The sequence below is a fragment of the Hypanus sabinus genome, chromosome 9 (genome assembly GCF_030144855.1).
Source record: "Hypanus sabinus isolate sHypSab1 chromosome 9, sHypSab1.hap1, whole genome shotgun sequence".
NCBI lineage: Eukaryota > Metazoa > Chordata > Chondrichthyes > Myliobatiformes > Dasyatidae > Hypanus > Hypanus sabinus.
In genome coordinates this window covers 37750052-37774147 of record NC_082714.1, presented here as the reverse complement: position 1 = coordinate 37774147, position 24096 = coordinate 37750052, and the positions used below count along the sequence as shown (strand labels likewise).

Here is a 24096-nt window from a genome sequence, read left to right as displayed (position 1 = left end):
AATAAAATATAATACTGACAATACGAGTTGTAAAGCAAGCCTGTAGGTCGTAGAGTAGGACTACAGAAGTTATCAGAAACCTGATGGATGTAGGGCAATAACTTCTGCTGAACCTGGTACTGTGGGATCTAAGCTTTCTCTATCTCCTGCCCACCAGCAGCAGCAGAAAAAGGGCAAGGCCGGGATGGTAGGGGTGTTTGATGATGGATGCTGCTTCCATGTAAATATATTTAATGGTGGGGAAGGCTTTGCCTGTGATGGATCGAGCTGTGTACACCGCCTTCAGTTGCCCTATTCACTCTAGAAAACAACGCCTCGTTATCTCTCCTTTCTACGCCTCTCATAATTTTATAAACGTGTTGCCTCTCTGTCACTGATTATCCAGAGAAAACAATACCAGCTTATCCAACCTCTTTGAAAAGCTAATATTCTCTAATTCAAAATCTCTTCTGCAGCTTCTGCAAAGCTTCCAAATTCTTCTGAAATGCAGTTAGCAGAACTGCACACAATACTCCACAGTTGACCTACTCAAAGACTTATGCATGTGCAACAGCACTTCCCAACCTTTGTATTCTCACCCTAATCAACGAAGGCAAATATGCCATATGCTTTGCATCCTACCATGTCTACTGGTGTTGCCACTTTCAGAGACGATGGAATTGCACCCCAAGATCCCAAATCTTTGGAATCTCTACCCAACCGGGAAGATATTGGGATTAAAAATTAAGTGTAACTAACACAAGAGTTAAGGGACAAGGGATTGTCAGAGTTGAGATGAAAGATCAGTCTTAATCTCATTGAATAGTTAAACAGGCTTGAAAGGCCAGATGGAGATCCAAAGGACTGTAGATGCCAGGTGGTCCAGATGAAAGGTCTCAACCCAAAATGTTCAGATTCAGATTCAGTTTATTGTCATTTAGAAACCACAAATGCAATGCAGTTAAAAAATGAGATAACGTTCCTCCAGAATGATATCACAAAAGCACATGACAAAACAGACTACACCAGAAAATCCACCTAACGTTTGGCAATCCCCAATCCAGAGTCCGGAGAGGCTGCTGTGTATTAATATCGCGCTACCATCTAGCGTGTTTCCCGGCAAGGAGCTCCAAATCCACCAGACAAAACAAGACCAAAAACTAAAGCTACAAAACCTGCACAAAACCACATAGTTACAACAGTGCAAACAATAGCATAATTGATTAAAAAAAAACAGTTCATGGGCACAGTAAAAATGTCTATTTTGCTCCAGACACAATAAATTCTTCTGGTGCTTTTTGTGTAAAGGACCAGATTCCTGTTTTTGCAAACCAGAACTTAAAATGGATGTACTGTATGGTTCAAGAAAGCTCCTGATTTTTCTTGTATGAGAAAAATATGGTACTGATTGAGCAAAATAAATAACAGTTCCATTCAACTGAACAGATGGGAATGCTTCCTACTGGCAATAACCAAACATTCAAAACTATTCAATCTAATCTGCTGATTCTTTTTACAAAACTCTCCAAGCAAATGGTTGCCACATGATAAAGCAAACAGGTTTCCTGAGCATTTTTTTCCTCACATGGCTCTCACGGGCAAATCCAGGTAATAGGAGCAATTTATATCCTGGTTAAGTTAGCCAGAAGGTAGTATAACAGCTTGCAGGTTTCAGTTCAGCCTCGTGCTTTGTTTTCTCTGTGTAATGAAGTAAGCATCTGGAGTGTTATGTATAATTGCAGGTCTATAGTGAGCTTGCTTTTGGTTCATTGGGCAAAATGCAATGGCCCAGAAATTCAATTATGTGCTGTATGTTTTTTAAAGCATTTTATGATTAATATTGTTGCATAAAATTGCAAGATGCAATCCACAATTAATAGCGTTAATAGAGCATAGTGCAAACTTGGAAAGGAAGCCTCTCTGTGTGCCTGATGTACCTATGTACATACTGAGCGACATAGATCCTGGAAATTCAATCAAGTAATACTGCTCTTTCTTTCTGTGTAATGTAATTGATTTTAACCTAGTGTGAAATGCTGTAACAACCATTTCTGGTTCATTTCATATCAGTCCAGAAATTATCATGGCTACTTCTTGAGTGAGTCATCCTTGTAAACACCGTTATTTTTAACACCCCTCCTGACTTCGCAATGGAACTGCCAGCGAATGCTGAAGTGCCCTTTCAGAATATTCTGGACCTTGGCTACAAACTGAAATTTTCGGTTAGGATTGGGAGAAGCGAACTCTGGCATTTGTGAAGTGAATCAGGTCAGGGTGAAAATGAAGATTAGTAGAACAGGTGGCCATATGCTGACTGTGGGTTTTTAATGAGGGAAGGGATTGCGTCAGTCTAGGTGTGAGGTGACAAGGATGGAGAGATCTCAGAGTAGCAGAGATCTCATTTGGGCAGCATGCCAGCGAGAACACACAATGCTGTAGGTGCCCGATCACAGGCCACCAGGAGCTCCTTTTACATACACCCTGTGGTCCAACAGGGACAGGAAGGTGGCTGCAACCAGGAAATATACAGTTAAAACTTCCGAGTGACGTGAAGCATCTCAAAAATGAATGTTACAAGACTCACAATGGGGAAGAAAAGAGATCATAAAACATAGGAGTAGAATTAGGCAATTTGGCCCATCGAGTCTGCTCCACCATTCAATAATGGCTGATTTAGTTTCCTTCTCAAACCCATTCTCTAGCTTTTTCCCCCATAACCTTTGATACCCTTATAGGTTGTCTCTTTAAGCTCAACCCCAAGGGCACTGAGAAAATTAGTTCTGTTTACCTCTAGGACAGGAGACCCAAAGACCCTGAAAATGCTTTGTGTGCCCTCGGTGAGTGTCGTCCTAAATGTTTGCCTCGTTCAGTATAATAGTGCTTGTTGGAGGACAGCAGAAAAGCTGCACACAAAAAAAACCTGACTAGTACTGAAACAGCAGACAAATACTGCCTTAGGTCAGAGCCAGAAGGCCTAGTGATGTGCCGAGGTCTGAGATATGCTCTTTCACCCTTGAAGCCCACGCAGACGTGCAGGAATAACATCAGTTGGCACAGCCCCATTTCAGCAGAAGAGAAGAAATCAACAAAATGCTCATGATTAATTTGCAGTAATAGGAAATCATTTTCACTAGCATCCTGAAGGTCTGAACATTGTTTCATGTTGCTCTTTAGCAGAAACTGATCTGTGTGAATCTTGCTATCAGAGAGGCAGGATTCAAGATTTATCAGTGAAGTTCTAGACAGCCCTTCCATTCAACCAATGTTACCTAAGTATTACTAAACTATGGTAACAGGACATACAGGAGCTCTATTGCCAAGATAATTTCAATCATGTTATAATGAATAAATCACTACTAAAAAGACTAAAGCTATTTACTATAGTGTACATGTCTTTTTACACAGCCAATATTTCACCAGCAATTTTCAGTTGTTTGTTCTGCTAAGTATATAAAAGCAGTAATGTCTGTAATCCACTGCAATATCAGATACACATAATGCATAATACATGTTTATCTGGCATCAGACTACAAAGCATTTAAAGAAATTCCATATTATAAATAAAGCACACTGAGATATCATAATTAAGATGTCATGATAACTTTAACAAGCCTTTGAATGTTCTGTAATTTTGATTATGTCTTTTCTGCAGTGTAATTGAAATAATGTTCTTATGATAAATGTAAAACCAAGTCTTTGTGTATTTCATTAACTGAGCAAATACTTTCAACACACAGAGCATTTAATTACAAACCAGAAACACTGACTTACCTGCCAATGAACATGGACTGAGGTAGTTGTACATGGAATCACAGACAGAATAATTGGTGGCTCACTGGGCACTGAGAAAAGAAAAACAAAATTATGGGTGAAGCAACTGACACCACATTGGGGCAAATCGTCCAGTCTACTAATTGTCAGGTAATCACTGTACATATGGCCAAATGCACATCATTCTTACTCCCTGTGCTATCTTTGCCAAATTCCCTTTGGAGTCTGGCAGTCAGCTTGTTTGCTGAAGGCAAAGTTATTCCTCTGTTATAATCTCTGTAATTTCAGAGGCGATGAATGTGAAAACCTTTGGTGATGTTTCTTGGCAGCATGATTTTGGAGCTGATGAGAGGGGTGAGTGTTATGTGACTTAATGTCTGCCAGTAAAACACCCCAATAGGCTGAGGCGCACAGCTAAGGGTAGCTCTGAATAATTGGAAGGAAGGGTGAAATTTTTAAGAAAACCTTCAATTATAGTTTCCCTCTTTAAATGCTGAATGATTTAAAAATTGAGAGTCTTTTTGGATCTATTGAATTCATCATTAACAGATCACAAGCATCCCATTCACCCCATTGCACCGCCCATGCCCCTACAGTCCAAGCCAATGAGAATTCCTCATCAAGTTTCACTGAGTCAGGATCCCCTTCTGTCCCACCCCACCCCCAACCATTCAAAAGTCTAGCACTACCTGGATCACTGGCTGGCATGGAATTAGATTAAAAGGTTGGCACACCATTGATGGCCGAAGGCCCTGTAATGTGCTGGAACATTCTATGCTCTATGTACATCATGTCTGAGAATGTGTTGAAAATGACATATAGCTTCCTTACAACCCAACCGCACACCTGAGAAACACACTGGTTGTATCCTTATTTTTCAAGATGGAAAGGACCATCTTTTAGTTTTACGCGGTTGAAATGCAGTGGGATCACTACTGAGCTGTCCATTATAGTCCAAAGCCTTGATTTTTCCTGGTCTTTTACATCACTTGTGCTGAACGTACTTGAGTTGATTTATGAAATTTCAAACAGTTTAGAGCATTTATGATATCCTCAGAGAAATCTGGCTGCAGGCAATTTGGTGGAAATACAGTGCAACAGATATTCTCATTTAACTCTGAGGATTCACACAAATATATAATCTTAACTGTGGGGTTTAACAGATGCATTGTGTATGGAGAAGCCATAGGTGTATTCTTTCATCATTGTTTTCAAGATTTTGTTGTATTGAGAGAATTATTCTCCTGGCTTAGAAACTTTCACCCTGATTCCACTGAGAATAACATCATGATTTTCAGTTGCCTATACTCAGGACGACCTTTGTCAGATTACACTGCTTCTGACATTTTACAATATTAAGGGTGTTAGACAAGCAGAATTGAATGTTCTTGTTAATTCAGCATTCAGGACTGCAAGCATGGATTTAGGCATTTATTGTACTTTGCACGGAATGTGCTGTAAAATAAAGGAGAAATATTGTTTTCACTTTAAAACTCATTTCTAAAATACTTCAGCCAGAGAAACAGTGTATGAATATTTTTTGGGGGGGGGGGGGTCTTTACATGTGTTTCAAATATTGAAATATAAAACAGCTTTCATCAAATTAGTGCCTAATTAGTGAACTCAATGTAGACTGAAAGTGTATGGCAGTTTTGGTAGACAACATAATAAAGATTTAGACAATAAGACCATCAGACAAGAAGCAGAATTAGGCCATTCAGCCCACTAAGTCTGCTTCACCTTTCCATCATGGCTGACCCCAGATCCCACTCAACCCCATATAACTGCCTTCTCACCATAACCTTTGATGTCCTGGACAATCAGGAGACTGTCAATTTTTGCTTTAAATATAGCCACGGCCTTGGTTGCCACAGCTGTTTGTGGCCGATCATTCCACAGACTCACTTCTCTGGCTAAAATATCTTGCTCCTTACCTCTGTTCTAAAGGGTCACCCCTCCCAATGTTGAGGCTGTACCCTCTAGTTCTGGACACTCCTACCAAAGGAAACATCCTCTGCACATTCACCTTCTCTAGTCCTTTCAACATTAGGAAGGTTTTAATAAGATTCCACTTCCCCCCCAAAATTCTTCTAAATTCCAGAGAGTTCAGGCCCAAAGCTGCCAAACGCTCTTTATATGTTAACCCCTTCATTCCCAGAATCATCCTTGTAAACCGACTCTGTACTCTCCAATGACAACACATCCTTTCTGAGATATGGGGCCCAAAAAGTTTTGACAGTACTCCAAGTATGGCCTGACTAGGTCTTATAAAGCCACAGCATTATCTCCTTGCTTTAATATTCTATTCCCCTTGAAATGAATGCCAACACTGCACTTGCCTTGTTTATCACAGACTCAATCTATAAACTAACCATTTGGGAGTCTTGCACGAGGACTTTCAAGTCCCTTTGCACCTCTGATGTTTGAATTTTCTCCTCATTTAGATAATAGTCTGCACTTTTGTTCCTCTTACCAAAATGTATTATCATACATTTTCCAACACTGTATCCCATCTGCCACTTTTTTGCCCATTCTTCTAATTTGTCTAAATCCTTCTGCAATCACATTACTTTCTCAGCACTACCTACCCCTCTACCTATCTTCATATCATCTACAAGATTTGCCATAAAGCCATCAATTCCATTATCTAAATCACTGACAAACAATGTGAAAAGTAGCAGTCCCAATACTGACCCCTGAGGAACACCACTAGACATTGGCAGCCAACCAGAAAAGGCCCCCTTTATTCCCATTTGCGGTCTCCTGCCTGTCAGCCATTCCTCTATCCATGCCAGTGTCTTTCCTGTAATTACATGGGATTTTACCTTGTTAAGCAGTCTCACGTGTGGCACCATATCAAATACATTCTGAAAATCCAAGTAAATGACATCCACTGTCTCTCCCTTGTCCATCCTGCTTGTTACTTCCTCGAAGAATTCTAACAGATTTGTCAGGCAAGATTTTCCTTTACAGAAACTATGCATGCTTTGACTTATTTTATCATTAGTCTCCAAGTACCCTGTATCCTCTTCCTTAATAATGGACTCTAACACTTTCCCAACCACTTAGGTTAGGCTAACTGGCCTAAAATTTCCTTTCTTTTGCCTTCCTCCCTCCTTAAAGAGTGGAGTGATATTTGCAATCTTCAAGTTCCCTGGAACCATGCCAGAATCAAGTGATTCTTGAAAGGTCATAACCAATGCACCTGCTATCTCTTCAGCAACATGTCTCAGGACTCTGGGATGTAGTCCATCTGGACCAGGTGACTTATCTACCTTAAGACATTTAAGTTTGCCTAGCAGTTTTTCCTTTGTAATAGCAATGGCACTCACTCCTGCTCCCTGACACTCATAAACCTCTGGGCACATTGCTAGTGCCTTCCACAGTGAAGACTTATTAAATTCATCCCCATTACTACCTCACCAGCATCATTTTCCAGTGGTCCAATATCAGCTCTCACCTCCCTTTTAGTCTTCATATAACTGAAAAAATCTTTTAGTAACCTGCTTTATATTATTGGCAGTTTGCCCTCATATTTCGTCTTTTCCTTCTTATGACTTTTTTAGATGCCTTTTGTTGGATTTAAAAAAAAAACTTCCCCAACATCCAACTTCTCAGTCACTTTTGCTACATTATATGCCCTTTCCTTGGCTTTTATGTAGTCCTTAACTTCCCTTGTCCGCCACAGTTGCCTACCCCTGCCATTTGAGAACAACTTCCTCTGAAGAACATACCTATCCTGTGCCTTGTGAACTATACCCAGAAACTTCAGCCACCTCTACTCTACTGTCATCCCTGCCAATATTCTAGGTAAGCTCCTCTTTTATGCTTCTGTAATTTCCTTTTTTCCATTGAATGCATCTGACTTGTGCTTCTCCCTCTCAAATTGCAGTATGAATTCAATCATATTATGATCACTGTCTCCTAAGAGTCCCTTTATGTTAAGCTCCCTAATAAAAATCTATATTATTACACAACACCCAATCTCAGATAGCCTTTCCCCGAGTAGGCTCAAGCACCAGTTGCTCTAAGAAGCCATCTCATAGGTATTCAACAAATTCCCTCTCTTGCATCCAACACCAAACTGATTTTCCCAATCACCTTGCATTTTGAAGTCCCTCACTGCAATTGTGACATTACTTTTATTACATGCCTTTTCCAGCTCCCTCTGCAATCTTAACCCCACATCTTGGATACTATTTGGGGGCCTATATATGAGTCCCATAATGGTTTTTTTCTTCCTTGCAGTTTCTTAACTCCACCCACAAAGATTGAACATTCTCTGACCCTATGTTACCTCTTTCTAAAGATGTAAATCCATCTCTTGCCAATAGAGCCACACCATCACCTATGCCTTCCTGCCTGTCCTTTCCATACAAAGTATATCCTTTGTTGTTAAGTTTCCAACTAAAGCCTTCCTTCAGCCATGACTCAGTGATGTGCACGACATCATACCGACCAATCACCAATTACGCCACGAGTTCCTCCACCTTATTCTGAATATTGTGTGCATTTAAATACAGCACCTTCAGTCCTGCATTTGTCACCCTCCTGAACTTAGCCTCTGTGGTACAATTTAACTCTTTGCACTGTCTGCATTTGTACCCAGTCATTGGGTTGTCCTCCCTTACATCCATCATCTACTTGTAAACCTTCTGGCTCATCCTCAGCTCTATAATACTGGTTCCCAACCCCCTGCCATAATAGTCCAAACCACTCCCAACAGCTCAAGCAAACCGGCCTGCATGTGGTTTGTGTATTTTTAAACATAAAGCTAAATTACAGGTTGTTACGATGATAGTATGTACAAATAATATTAAAACTGATATAACTACAACAATTTTACTTAGTCAACTGTTTACCTGAGCTCCTACCATCAACTGCTGAAGAACGCTTTGTGGTAAAAAAAAATCTTTTCTATTCCTCACGCTGGCAAACTGTTTTGATGTCTTAATGCAAATTATTTCTTGCCAACTGTAAAATTTCCTAACCTGAGTAAATATAACCAGAGGGAGGACCATGAATACACCATTCCCATATAAACAAATCAAAAATAGAAACAAAATGCACAGACATAAGTTACTAAATCTACAAAGCCTTCAGATAGGAGTACAATAACGTGATAAGTTGAAATATTTGTATGAAAGAACAGAGTAGAATAATTCTGTAACTTGTGCTTACAATCTTGGCGTGTCATCACTGGCTCCGTTTCCTCACTAAAAGTACTATCTCCAATGTCATTAGTTGCCATCATTCGTAGTTGATAAGTAGTATACGGCTTCAAACTGATGGAAAAGAGAATTAACAGTCAGTAGTGTATGGCATTTTTCTGGCAACATTTACATGATAATGTTCTGCATCATCTCGGTGATGAATTTATGACTCAAAATCTGCAAACTTAAGTACAAAGGAATAATTGAAAGCATTTCAATGTTGTTTCTTATAGCTCAATAGTCATGTAAGAATAACCTTCTGACAATAACACTAAAGTACTATTAAAATCCTGCCTTAATGTAGGAAACATGGTTGAGTAGATACAGTGTACAGATGCCTAATCTACTCCAGTTGCTGGCCAGTTTCTAGCATGAAATCTATGGAAACCTTGTTCCGTAAGAAATATGACATCCCACAGAATTAAAAGTCCCAAACTACAATACTTGCACTAAAGTAAAATTAGGAGGTAATTTTTATAGGAATCATTGCGAAAAGTTTAAATTCTTCCCCCCCAAAGGTTGCAGATGGAGATAAATAAAAATTTTCAAAATAAAGATCAGGTTCAGTGCCATCTTCTTAAAGGACATGGGCTAAAAGAAATCTGGCCTTGTGTTCCATACCTAGATGCTGGAAAAAATAACAAAACTTAGAAGAAAAAATAATTAATCTACTTCTAACTTTTAGCAGAAAATCTGAAGTATTTTTAATATGAGGAGCTTATAAAGATTTTATATGAATAAATTGTACGGTAGTAATAGAACATCAACAAGAAAATAAAATGCAGTTGTCTTATGAGTTGGTTTACTAGAAACATTTAAGAGTGTCCACGATTTTCTATTGACAGAAGAACTTCAGCAGCATATTGTACGGAATATTCAGTGCAAAATAACAATTTTGCAAGCAGGAAAAGAAATTACATTTATTTAGCACCTTTCATACTCTTAGAGTGTTCCAAAGCACTTGAAAACCAATAGTCATTGCTGCAATTGAGGAAATCGTGGGATCAATTTGTTCACATTGGATCCCACCATCATTTATGTGTTAACCTGCATTACAGATGTTGACTGAAGGATTAATATTGGAAGCAAATGGCATGCCTTTTTCTTGAAACGGTGACCTGGAAATTTTACGCATGCTCTTCAGAATGAAAACGGACATGACCCTGAACCACATTATTTGTAAAACAGTAATAATAAAACTTCCCTGCAACTGCTCTAGAACATCAACCTAGGCTTTCTTGTTCTCTAGATTCCTAAAGTGTAGGGTGAACTTGTGTACACCTTCTGTTTCAGAGCCAAGACTGTTGCCAAATTGAACAGCAATTTCCAAATAAAATTGGAAGCATGACTGGGAGAATGAAATGCAGGGCAGAGGTAGGATCAAAGACCTTCAGCAGGAATGTTCAGGATATTGTTATATTGCAAACCTAACTCAAAGCTGGTTAAACATTGGCCTGGAGTTCTGAGTTGTATTGACAGCAAAACTATCGGAGTGTGCCTTGATTACTGTTTAAAAGTGATAGAACCTTCAAACAGTCATACAATTGCAATCAAACGCAAAGATACAGAAGCTGCTGTCAGTGATACCCTGCTCCTTCACAATTTTAGCATGTTCAATCAAAACCAACGAATTGATGGCATTTGTTCAACTTCTAGGCATTTGTCCAAACACTGGAAATATTAAGACTTAACGAATGAAATATAAATGAGACTTCCAACAGCATAACAAGTAATAAATTATTGACCAACCATTTCTTTGGTCATGACAGACTAATTATACAAACACAACTCCACAGTCCTTCATTTCACGATAAAAAGTTCACTGATAATCAAGTATTAAATTTTAAAACAAAATCATGATATTTCACCTTTTGCCTTCATCACATCTGCATGTGCAATTTCATGATGATTTTACTAAAATTACATCAATATCATTATAATGCCAGTTATAGAGTTCTTGGTATGACTGCTACTGAATTGAATTTACTTTATTTCTTACATGCTTCACATATATGAGGAATAAATAACTTCACGTTATGTCTCCACCTAAACGTGCAATGAACAATCGTAGTAATTTGTAATAAATAGTACACTCAAATCAGCATGAGTTGATGCCTGGAAGTCAGTGCTTGGTTCCTCAACCTATATAGGGACTTGTATTTTGGGATTTCAAAGATTCCCATGGATGGTCCCAGACTGTATAAGTCAAGTGAAATGACGTCTCAAAGCTTGGCATGGAGTTTATATCAAGGTCAAAAGCACACACCAACCCTTGATCAGTCCCATCAATATCTTTGCCAACACTTTTCTCTTTCAGTTGTTGTTTGGGCTTGCAGCAATTTCATTCTCATTTCAGAATTTTCCTTTGTCTGGTATAATTACTTTATGACAGGCAATTAGTGCAAGTTTTTCTTAGTGTCAGTGACATAAAAGTATTTTGGAAGTACATTTTAGAATTTTATGCACACAGGAACACATTGCATATCTTACCGTTCTATCATGTATGACGTAGCATCATAGTTGATGGAAGAGGTGTGTGTTTGCCATTCCAAGCTAGGGTATTCTTTAGTTTGTACTGTAAAGTAGCGCACTGGTGATGAACTATAATTTCCAGGTTTCCACTGCAACAGTAGGCTGCGACTGTGAACCTCAGACTGTGGTACTTTCAGGTTGGTAACTGGCTGTGGGCGATCTGTACAAGAAAAGTTTCAAAACAGTTAATTTCCAATATTTCTCCTAAACCACACCTTAATGTCTTTGAGCATGAAAAAAAAATAATTAATTGGACACACTTGAATAATGTTTTCTATTACTACTGGTGTATTTAAAGTACATCACTGCTCACAATCAAGGGAACAAAATATGTCAGGAGAAGTATTGTCAGTTTAATACTTGGAAGCACAGGAATTACAATCTATCATCAACTTTATTTCCCAGGATCCATAGAGATCTTGGTCTACCTCACCATCTTTGAGGAGCAAACTTTCTAAGCCTAAGGCACTACAAATATCTGTGATCTTGTGGGATCTAGATTATAAGTCGATACTTCTACCCAAATTACTCCTATCAATTGAGGTCTAGCTACTTATGCTCAAGTTTCTAACCTCATGATTATTACAGGGGGCTGTAAACTGCCGACTGAACATCATGGCCTACATTTTCAACAAAGTCAGTTATGCTCTGTGCTCTAGAATATCTGTCTTCAAGCAAAGAAGAAGTAAAATGGATCTGCCAGTGTCCCCAAGGTACAAGCTGTGATAGAGTGTACTGAAGTAACTCTATGGCTCCCCTTCAGTACCTGAAGACCTTCCTGAATCATAAGGTCATCTAGAACCTCAATGCTCTAGTGGTAGTTGACAGTGAATGTAACTTTCTCCTAGTTAACGCAATATATCCTGGAGGTTAGATGTGTTATTCTTTCAAGCGAATCACAGCTGCCTATATCTTTCAGGAGCCATAGTGCCCAATGGATAGATATTTGAGAATAAGGACAACATCCTTCACCAACAGTTTCTGATGATCAGATGTTTGTTATCAGTAAAACTAAGTGGTGTCTCAATGAATGCCACAGAAGCACAAGCAGATTAATACAAATTACCACTGGCTTCTTCAGTAGGAGATTTCTTTCTGGAGACAGGCTGAAACTCCCTCATGGCCAACAGCTTCTTTTATTAAACATTCTTTTAGAATTCAATTACCTATGATACTCAAAGGAAGACTGAATCAATGAACTCAGTAGATAACCTAACTAGGATCATTTTCATCACTGAAGTGGCAACCAATAATATTGTGTAATATCTTCACTGCTTATGCCAAAATGTAAAGGACTAGTGCTTTTTCTGTCCACTAATTATTGTTATCACCACCATTGGATTAACTCCTTCCAGAGGCTTGGACATGAGACAAATTATACTTCTCAAGTGATAACTGACTTCCCCATTCCTCCTGCCAAAATGTACTATCTCACATCAATTATGTTGAATGTTATTCGCCAATTTTTCACCATTCTCAAGTGTATCGATGCTCCCCTGTAACTTGTTGCAGTTCTGCTCAGTATTAGCTCTTCAGAAGCAGCATTTTTTAACAAGAAAGTCTAAATTGTTAAAGCAAACTGTGACTAGCAATTGCCTTAACCCTAATCCTTGTGGAACAGCATTATCTACCTTCTTCTCCTAAGATTTCTTATTTTTACACCTACTCTAGTTTCTGTCTTGAAGCCAGCTAATAAAGCACTTCTTGACTCTCTTATACTTCTTTCAAAATTTGGATAAATTAAATCCATTGCATTAACATGTTCTTTTTTTTTTGATTCAATGGGGTTAGCCAAGCCAATTTTCGCTTTTGAAATCCATGTTGATGGTTCATTGATGCCATTTATTACTAGATTTTTTCATTCCCTCCTTTAGGTGGGATTCCATTATTTTTCTTATCGATACCGGTAAGCTGGCTGGTTTATAACTATCTGGATGTGTTCTATTCCTTTCTTAACTGCAAACAATAAACTTGCTGGCTCATCTGGCTGACAGACTTTTATACTAAGTTAATAAATCTGTGTAGTGATGCCTCTAATTCTTTCAAACAGTGAGTGGATTCAACCCAGGCAAACTGGGTGTTCCAATCACAAACAGGATAAAACCTGCAGATGCTGGAAATCCAAGCAACACAGACAAAATGCTAGAGGAACTCAGCATTTTGTGTGTGAAACCAGGGGTTCCATCATCTTTGAGTTTATCTTGTTTAATACATCTCTTTTTTTTTATTTAGTGTATTTATCTCATTACTGATAGCAGCCAATGTAAAATGATGTATTTCTTCGCACCCAATGTCAAGGGTTATATAATTTTGGGAGTGTTTTGATTAATTATTGTAAAATATTTTACTATTTTCCTTAATGTACTTAGATGAGTTAAAATCTTTCCTTTCTAAACATTTTGCATTCACTTTTTTTGAACATTAAAATGTGTTTCTTCCCTTATCATGAATTGTTCTGTTGTGTATTCATCCACGGAGTTTGTACTTTGAGCAGAATATATTTTTCCTCTACTGTGGCTGACATTGTTTTAAATATTTTCCCTTTTCTTCTCAGCCAGCAAAGAATCGTGCTCAAAGTCAGGTGAGGGATATGAAGGCAGCCCCTTGAGCTAATCCAGACAGCGATATAGGGATTGATCAATGGATCTGCCGGTGTGAAGACACAGCCATTGCAGACACCTGAGTGTCTGACCAATCGCTGAGGAGACGAGATGGAGAATGATACATGGCTGGAACTAAAACAATTGTGGTGTCTCACAGGATATTGATTCTCAGGATTTCATCAGAGATACTTTACAAATTTTTTCCTCAGCGCAAAAGGGCTTGATTCCTATAAATTCCTTGTTCTGCTGCAGGGGTTTCCAATCTATTCCCATGCCATGGAGTCCTATTGTTAACCAAGAGGTCCATGGGCCCTAGGTTGGGAACCCCCATTCTAAAGTAAGGGGCTCTGACATAAATAGGTTCTCCCTCTCTCTGAAGGGAGCTGCGGTTTTATTTATTAAATAATGACACTAATTTAGCAATGTGCTGTCAATGCATGAGAAGCTGATTTACATGTACATGGGAACAGACACAAAGGCCAATGTAAATACATTTGTATTGAGTTCATATGCAGTTAGTTAAGCCTTTCCACCTTGTAGGATTGCAGGGAATAATGCTCCCTCCGCCACCACCCCTCCCCCACTCCGCATCAAAGGTGGAGTAGTGGGTAGCACAATGTCTAACAGTTCAGAGGACATGGGTTCAATTCCTGCCACTGCCTGTAAGGAGTTTGCACATTCTCCCTGTGATTTCTCCTGGTGCTCTGGTTTCCTCCCACAGTCCAAAGGCACACTGATTGGTAGATTAATAGGTCACTGTCCCGAGTTTAGGCCAGGATTAAATTGGAGGACTGCTGGGCACCGAGACTCCAAGGGCCGGAAGGGCCTATTCCGCACTGTATCTCAATAAAGAAAAATAAATAAACAAGTAAATAAACAGTTATCAGCCTTACAGCCTCCTTTAAATGACTCCCCTTTTACCAGGATGAAAGCAATTGCCTTAGCACCTGTCTTGGTGCTCTGTTTATTCCCCTTTGATGAAGTGGCCAATTCTAGTGTTCTATACCGCATTGTCCATTGTTGCAAGGGCAGCTACTCATTGCTTTACACAGTTTCATAACTTCATGTGGGAATTTCAAACTTCAACAAATGCTTTATATAGCTGAAAACCTCTGAATTTAAAAAGGCTGGTATTCCAAATGAACAAAATTGGAAGACTGTAAGACTCAGGAGCAGGACCAGGTCCTTCAGTCTATCAAGTCTGCTCTGCTGTTTGAACCGGGCTGATTTATTTTCCCTCTCAGCCCCATTCTTCTGCCTTATCCCGATAACCTTCGATGGCTTACTAATGTAAAACCTATCAACCTCTGTTTTAATATACCCAGTGAATTGGCCTCCAAAGCCACCTGAAGCATGAAATTCCACAGATTCACCACCCTTTGGTTGAAGAGGATCCTCTTCATCTCTTTTCTAAAGGGATGTCTTATTCTGAGGGTATGCCTTCTGGTCCCAGACTTTCCCACCACAGCATCTTCTCCACATCCGCTCTACTAAGCCTTTCTATGTTTGGTAGGGTTCAATGAGATCCCATCATTTTTCTAGGCTTCAGAGTGTAGATGCCCAGAGTCATCAAATGTGCCTCGCATATTAACCATTTCATTGCCAGGATCTTTTTGGTAAATCTCCTCTGGACCCTCTCCAATGCCAGCACATCCCTTCTTAGATATGGAACACATGAACACCAGAATGAGTGTTCTAAGTAATCCATAACCTATCCAGTATAACACTGTTGCTTCCTAATTTTCTTGCCTCCTTTATATAGCTATATAAAGGGGTTGACTGTAGTGCCATTTTGGGACAGTGCTTTCTTTGTGGTAACGTTTTGGAACCACCGCACTGGCTTGCAGATTTTGATGTAAATTTGACTTATTAGCTCCACTAAGAAACTTTGCATCTGATATTGCTGTATTCATTGTTTTAATAAACTGACAACGTCTAGATCACTAAATCAGTGATCAGTACTTCCGCACAATACTCTAGTTTAAACCTAAAAGGCATTCCCAGTTGCATTCAACTTTGAAATACAGTTCTATTACTGACACTGGACCTGAATTTCAGAGGCTGAGTATTACAACTCTGTTACTATGTAGCCTGCCTGATACCAGACCCAGCTATAAATTCCTGCTGACTTTATAGAGTTCTAATACAAGATTGGTGCATCTGGCTACAGGAGGCAGTGACTAACAGCAGGGCCGAAAAAGGTTTTCATTCCATCTTGAAGAAAGTACAGGCAGACCCATCGTGGAAAACTTTTCCCTACTTCCAAACGTGTTTTGTCTCCAGCAACCACAAATGAATGTCCTCGCGTGTACTGCTCACGCCACGTACCAAACAGAACCTACAACGAACTGACCCCAATTTGCCTTGTAATGTTCAGAATCAGGTTTAATATCTCTGGCATATATTGTGAGATTTGCAGTCATTCAATGCAATACACAGTAATAGGAAAAACGTGTGAATTATAGTAAGTATATAGATATAAAATAGTTAATTAAGTAGTGCAAAAATAGAAATAAAAAAAGTAGTGAGATAGTGATCATGGGCTCAATGTCCATTCAGAAATCAGATGGTAGATGGGAAGAAGCTGTTCCTGACTCATTGAGTGTGTGCCTTCAGGCTCCTGTACCTCCTTCCTAATGGTAGCAAGGACAAGAGGGCATGTCCAGGGTGATGGGGGTCCTTAATGATGACTGCCTGCTTTTTGAGGTGTCACTCCTTAAAGATATTCTGGATACGACGGATGCTAGTGCCTATGATAGAGCTAAGTATATTTTGAGAGCTTATTTCGGTCCTGTGCAGCAGATCCCCCAGCCCCACCCCCCCATCATTCCATATGGTGATGTAGCCAGTTAGAATGCTTTCCACGATTCATCTGTAGAAATCAGTGGAAATCATCAATATTTGATGTTGGGTACCTCAGACTCACAGGGAGAACATTGTACTCCGCCTCTCAACTTAATTCTGTTGAGGGTGGCTTTATATTACTGACCAGGAATCAATTTCCAGGTCACCCGTATTTGTCTTGTTCTTACTGACACAGACATGTATCAGATACACTTTTGCACAAATCAAGCTCCAACTCCCTCCCGTCAGGATTGAAGAACCTACATCTCTTCCAGTCCTTTCGCAGGTTCTGAGAAACAGGTTTATGAATCTTTCCCAGCCCACATCTGGGATCAAAAGTTTTACTTCCTGTCTGTATAATCAGAGTTTAGGAGTACGTTCAAAAGGAGGTGTGACCAGAACAGTGCACAGTGTTACTGAGGAACCTTTAAAGTGTACAGTACTCCACAGAATTGTTCTTTATCGTATTTGTCTCTCTGATCACCCAACAGGATGGGATGTGTTATGTTACATACTCGTGACATGATAATGGTACCCTTGCCACGTGACTGGGGTTGAAGCTATACTGGACTTGAGGTAATGGACTTGTGATGGTGGAGTGACGTCATTTTCCCGCCAGGAGAGATCATGTGACAGGTTTTTTTTTACAGGTTATAAAAGGAAGACCCCACCCTGTGAGGAGGGGCAGTTCATGGCTGGATTTGCCAAGTTGACTTCATGCCACTGCGTGATTTAATGTGATGACGCAGTTTAGTTGAAAGATGAAGTTTTATCTAATGCCTAAAGTTTAAAAGGTCATTGCCAGCAGGTTTCTTTACAATACTGCTAGTTGAGAAATCAGTGGAGAGTGAAGATTGGAGTTTGGGAGTTAAAGATCGAGGAGAATCTATTTCGACGGTGAAACAGGTTCGACCTTATTTAATCCTTATTCGGAAGGAATTCGTTGACTGCTCTCGTGTTAATCTCTGCGGGATAGCAGAAGATTGAGGACAGTGTGATAAAGGAAAGGTCAGTGCCTTTAAGCACTGTTTCGTAAATTCTCCGTGGGAAGTTCGACATCGGGGATCGAAGCAAAACAACATGAAAGAGAATTTAAATCGTCTTATAAAGTCTCTCCTTTTAAATGGACTGTGACTATTTTTGAACTTTTGGCAATACTACTTTAAAGAACTGTTTCTGCAACATCGCTTTAAGAACCGTTTGAGCTGCATCGCTTTAAGAACTGTTCAAGCTGCCGCACAGCAGCTGATTTCCGGTTACGTTACTGCTTGTTTTCAGTGTTTAATAAACGTGTTGTTTGTTATAAAAACCCTTGCCTAACTCATATATTTATTGTTGCCTGAGTACGTAACAGTTAAAGTAAAATCCTACTAACAGGCCAAGATCTTTCAACTTCACCCATAAAACCAGCCTTCACTCCAAATGAAATGAATGACTGAAATTATAATGTTCCAAGAATAATTAAGCAAAAATTAATTGAAATATTTGAACTCAGGCTCTGAAAATCTTAGTAATCCTCTTACAAAGTCAAATGTGAAGTAATTGGACTATAACAGTAAATGGCCTTGCAACTCATTTAAATTTTAATAATTTGGCCCAATGGTTTCACTTGATATAATAATACTAATTGAAGATCAAAGGGAATTATAATGCAATACACTGCCAATTTCTGCTACCCAAAGTGTGCCATACTTGTTAAAGCTTATCAGTGTCTGGAAGTGTTGGCTCAGCACTTGGCCCCGTGTCATGTGTTTTCATTGATTTCCAGAAATAAATATCAAGTAATGAATACTTTCATAAGTTATGTTCAAAGTGATTGATTTTGCTTACATTGTTATGCATGAGCAATGTCAAGGTATTGATTGGATATGTATACCTTAACTATGGGACCATGACGAATTTTTTGATAGTTCAGCACACATACATTTCTCAATCTGCTTAAAGAGGATTTAATAAAAATAAATATACAGTGCAGCTCTTTCCATTGATGTTTACCTGTCAGCATCATTTGTCACTGAATTAGTGCTAATCTTCACTGGCAGTAAAGATGAAAATGGCATCATGAATTGTTGCAGAAATAATTATCAACATCTTCCTACAAGGAAGCTGACAAAAGTACTCCCATATATTTTAATTTACCCCAGCGTCCTTTCTCTTTATTTATTCTAAATCTTGTGCTGCAAATTAATTTTGGTTTTTAACTAGCTTCTCAATTAAGATAGTATCTTTCATCTCTTTTAGAAAAATTTCCATCACAGTGCTTGCCATCTTGGAATGAATACTAAGTGTTAAAGTCAATGAGAAAGTTGAGTTAAATAGGCACCTGCTGCTAAACCTCAACCAAACAATGAACTTAAGGATAAATGCCAATAGTCTTGAATATACTTTCATTCCTCTCTGAAAATATTTGCCTTGCTTGGCATTTGGTTCCAAGAATAATGGCATTCTTTTTAAAAGAAGTTAATTTCAGTGAAGACACACACTCAACATTTCAGGAACAGCTTTTACCCCTCTGCCATCAGATTTCTGCACAGACAATGAACCAACTCATGAACACTATTCTCTTTGGCTTGATTTTTGCACTACTTATTTAAGTTCTACATATACAGACGGACACATCTTATTGTAATTTATAGTTTTTAAATGTATTGTGTTATACTACTGCTGCAAAACAACAAATTTCACAACATATGTCAGTGATATTACACCACATTTTCATTCTGACTTGACTGGGGAGGAGTGTTATTGCACAAGCTAGAAAAGAAAAGAATTCGTAAAGGAAATTTTTACAAAGGATTTAACCATGAGTTACTTTAACATTGTGGAATCCTGTTGAAACCGAAGAAAGTGTGCAAACATCAAGTGTCATAAACATTGATGAAATCTGTTTTTAAATGCAATGATTAAAGAAAGAATATTGACAAGCAGAATACTAGTTAATGTGTTCCTTAATTTGCAACCTCTGCAGATTTCCACTGTAAGTTTGGTCTGATTTATGCACTGGAGTTAAAGATTTCATTCTAAAGAAGACAGGTTACTTCCGTGGGTTTCAAAAAACGATTCCCAATTTATCTCCTGATGCTGGAGGCAAATTCTTGGGATATATATTGTCTCTAGAAAATGTTAATTTGATACTTTATATGGTTGATTTTCTGGGATGTTGTAACAATTTCACATTTTAAAAATGCTTATGTAGCTTGTCTTTGATTTTGCAAATCATGCATTTTTTATTTTCTTTATAATAAGGTATAAAAAATTAATTTAAGGGAAGAGGAGCTGAATGTTGAAACATACACTACAGCGTTTTCAAACAGTATGAAAAATCATTTTACTCCGTCCATACAAATGATCTATTATACTCACATTGTCCTGCTATGATACGTTAAAATTCTAAACGTTCAAATTTCAATATATACTTTGATCTTTATCAAAGTACATACATGCATTAGTTTTGTGTACTATTTTACAGGCTTCGAAATGTACAGCACAAAAACAGGCCCTTTGGCGCATCTAGATTGTGCCAAGCCATTAAAATTGCCCCCTCCCATCAACTTGCACCAGGACTTTATCCCTCCATACTCCTACCATCCACGTGCCTATTTAACTTCTCTTAAATGTTGAAATTGAGCTTGCATGCACCGGGAGCTCGTTCCACACTCTCACGACCATTTGAGTGAAGAAGTTTCCTCTGATGTTCTCCTTAAACTTTTCACCTTTCACCCTTAACCCATGGCCTCTGGTTGTCGTCCCAACCAACCTCAGTACAAAAAGCCTGCTTGTATTTACCAAATCTATACACCTCATAATTTTTATACTTTTATAAAATTTCCTCTCAATCTTCTATATTCTAATGAATAACCTATTTAATCATTTTTTTATACATAACTCAAACCCTCCATACCTGGCAACACCCAATAAATTTTCTCTGTACTCTTTCAACCTTATTTACATCTTTCCTGTAGGTAGGTGACCAAGACTGCACACAATACTCCAAATCACCAATGTCTGATACAACTTCATCATAACATCCCACCTCCTGTATTCAGTACATTAATTTATGAAGGCCAATGTGCCAAAGGCTTTGTTTGTGACACCACTTTCAACAAATTATGGACCTGTGTTCCCAGATCCTTTTGTTCTACCACACTCATCAGTGTCCTATTGATCAGTGTGTAAGACCTATTCTACTCTACCTTGCACCTGTCTGCATTAAGTTCCACCTGTCATTTTCAATTTTCAGTCCACTTCTCCAGCTGGTCCAGATCCCACTGCAAGCCATGATAGTATTCCTTGCTGTCCATTCTACCCCTAATTTTGGTATCATCCCACAAGTTTGCTGACCCAGATAATCACATGATGATCCAGATCATTGGCACAGATGTTAAATAGCAATGAAGCAGCGCCGATCCCTGCGGCACAACAGACCGCCAGTCCGAGAGACAACCCTCTACTACCACTCTCTAGCTTCTCCCACAAAGCCAATGCCTAATCCAATTTACAACCTCATCCTGAGTTCTGAGCAACTGAACCTTCCTGAGCAGCTTTCCATGTGGGACTTTGTCAAATGCCTTCCTGCAGACAACATCCACTGCTTGCCTTCATTAACTTTAGACCATAAGACACAGGAGCAGAATTAGACCATTCAGCCCATCGAGTCTGCTCCACCACTCCATCATGGTCGATACTGGATCCCACTCAACCCCATACACCTGTCTTCTCACCATTTACTTTGATGCCCTGGCCCATCAGGAAACTATCAACTTCTACTTTAAGTATAGCACAGACTTGGCCTCCACCACTGTCTGTGGCATAGCATTCCACTGATTCACTACTCTCTGGCTAAAAAAATTCCTCTTACCTCTGTTCTAAAAGGTCGCCTCTAAATTTTGAGGCTGTGCCTTCTAGTTCTGGATACCTCCACCAGAGGAAATATCTACTCCACATCTACCTTATCTCATCCTTTCAACATTTGGTTGGTTTCAGTGTGAGATCCCTATGCATTTTTCTAAATTCCAGTGAGTTCAGGCCCAAAGCTGCCAAGTGCTCCTCATATGTTAACCCCATTCATTCCCAGAATCATCCTCATGAACCTCCTCTGGACTCTCTCCAATGACAACACACCCTGTCTGAGTTATGGGGCCCAAAATTGATGACAATACTCCAAGTGCGGCTTGACTAGTGCCTTATAAAGCCTCAGCATTATCTCCTTGTTTTTATACTCTATTCCCCTTGAAATAAATGCCAACATTGCATTTGCCTTCTTTACCACAGACTCAACCTGTAAATTAACCTTCTCCCTATTTAGATAATAGCCGGCACTATTTTTCCTTTTACCAAAGCACATTATCATACATTTCCCAACACTGTATTCTATCTGCCACTTCACTGCCCATTCCTCCAATTTGTCTAAGTCCTGCATTGCTTCCTCAGCACTACCTACCTCTCCACCTATCTTTGTATCATCTGCAAACTTTGCCACAAAGCCATCAATTCCATTATCCAAATCACTGACAAACATTGTGAAAAGTAGCGGTCCCAATACTGACTGTTGAGGATCACTACTAGTCACCAGCAGCCAACCAGAAAACACCCTGTTTATTCCCACTCGCTGCCTCCTGCTTGTCAGCCATTCCTCTATCCGTGCCAATATCTTTTATCTTGTTAGGCAACCTCACGTGTGGCACCTTATCAAATGCTTTCTGAAAATCCAAGTAAATGACATCCGCTGTCTCTCCTTTGACCAACCTTCCTGGTAATATTTTCAAAAAACTCTATAAGATTGGTTAGTCATGATTTTCCATGCATGAAGCCATGCAAACTATCCTTAATAAGTCCATGTCTATCCAATTACTTTTATATTCCGTCTCTCAGAATATTTTCCAATAACTTTACCACTGGCCTATAATTTCCTGGTTTATTTTTAGAGCCCTTCTTGAAAAGCAGGACAGCATTAGCTATCCGCCAATTTTCTGGTACCCCACCTGTCGCTAGGGATGATTTAAGTATCTTTGCTAGGGCTCCTGTAATTTCTGTGCGTGCCTCCTGCAGGGTCTGAGGGAGCACCATGTCAAGCCCTGGGGATTTATCCACCCTAATTTACCTTAGCCCCTTTAAGACTGTCACACAGTTTGCTGTGTCCTGCACCTTGGGGGTAACTCCCTCTCTACATGTCCTATCTATCGCCCCACTCAGCCTCCCTGATGATCTGGAGCTCATCCTTAACACGGAGTGTTAGAAGCTGCAGCTGAATGCACTTCTCGCAGGTATAGTCACCAGGTACACTGGAGGGGTCCCTGCCTTGCCACATCCCGCAAGAGGAGCATTCCGCTATCCTACCTGGCAACCTCCTCTGTTCTAACTGACTAAATATAAAGCAAGAACATCAACCTGCTGCAGGGGGAGCTCTAGCAACAGCTTTTATTTGCCTTCTCTGACCGAAGCCTCTCCTTGCTGTTGCCTCGAGGAACTGAAGCCTCGAAATCTCCACTCTAACTCTGTCTGTCCCAACAACGGCCACTCCGCTTGCTTCTGCCTTTCTTTAATTTATTCTTGTCAATCGATCCCAAACGCCGACTAGTGCACTGCTCTAAGCTTCAAACTGCTGCAAGTTGCTGTCTTTTCAACTCAATAGAGGCAAACCTGAGTGAGCCAAGTCTTCACAGGCTTCCAATCTCTCAGATTGGGATTTCATGAGATTATTTCACTGCCAAGATCATAAATAATGTCGGTAGTTTCTTTCACTATATGAATGTGGACCCCAAATGAGTAAGAGCCAAGTGTGCGGGGGAGAAAAAAGGATCTGATTAATCAGCAATATCACAGGATCATTAGGGAACAATTTGCGAGGTATTGTTCTGCCAATCCATTTAGGCTCCTGCTGGCTTTTATTGAAATGTCATTGTCTTAAATAGCTAATATTTTAAAATAATTTTCTATGTTAGGTATATATAGTTTTTCAAATGATCCATTTTACATACTGTATAGATTTATACTGTGATTAGCAAGATTTTTTTTAGAATTCTAAAATGTCAGCATCACTGGCATTGCTGACAAATATTGCTCAATTTCAACAGTGTAGGTCATGGTAGGCTGGCTTCTGGAACTGGCTGTCGTTTCTATTATAACTCTACTGGGCGGGGAATTTTAGGATTTTA

At 39.3% G+C, this 24096-nt stretch overlaps 1 protein-coding gene across 2 annotated transcripts in view; it reads right to left on the bottom strand.

The window, feature by feature from the left end:
• sdk1a (sidekick cell adhesion molecule 1a) overlaps positions 1 to 24096 on the bottom strand; it is a 781818-nt gene that overhangs the window by 80456 nt on the left and 677266 nt on the right. For both annotated transcript variants that reach the window (XM_059979483.1, XM_059979484.1), the window contains exons 30-32: positions 11454 to 11655; positions 8932 to 9035; positions 3751 to 3821 (exon numbers count right to left, since the gene is read on the bottom strand). In XM_059979483.1, the coding sequence (XP_059835466.1) occupies positions 3751 to 3821; positions 8932 to 9035; positions 11454 to 11655 (377 nt within the window). The remainder of the gene's footprint in view (positions 1 to 3750; positions 3822 to 8931; positions 9036 to 11453; positions 11656 to 24096) is intronic.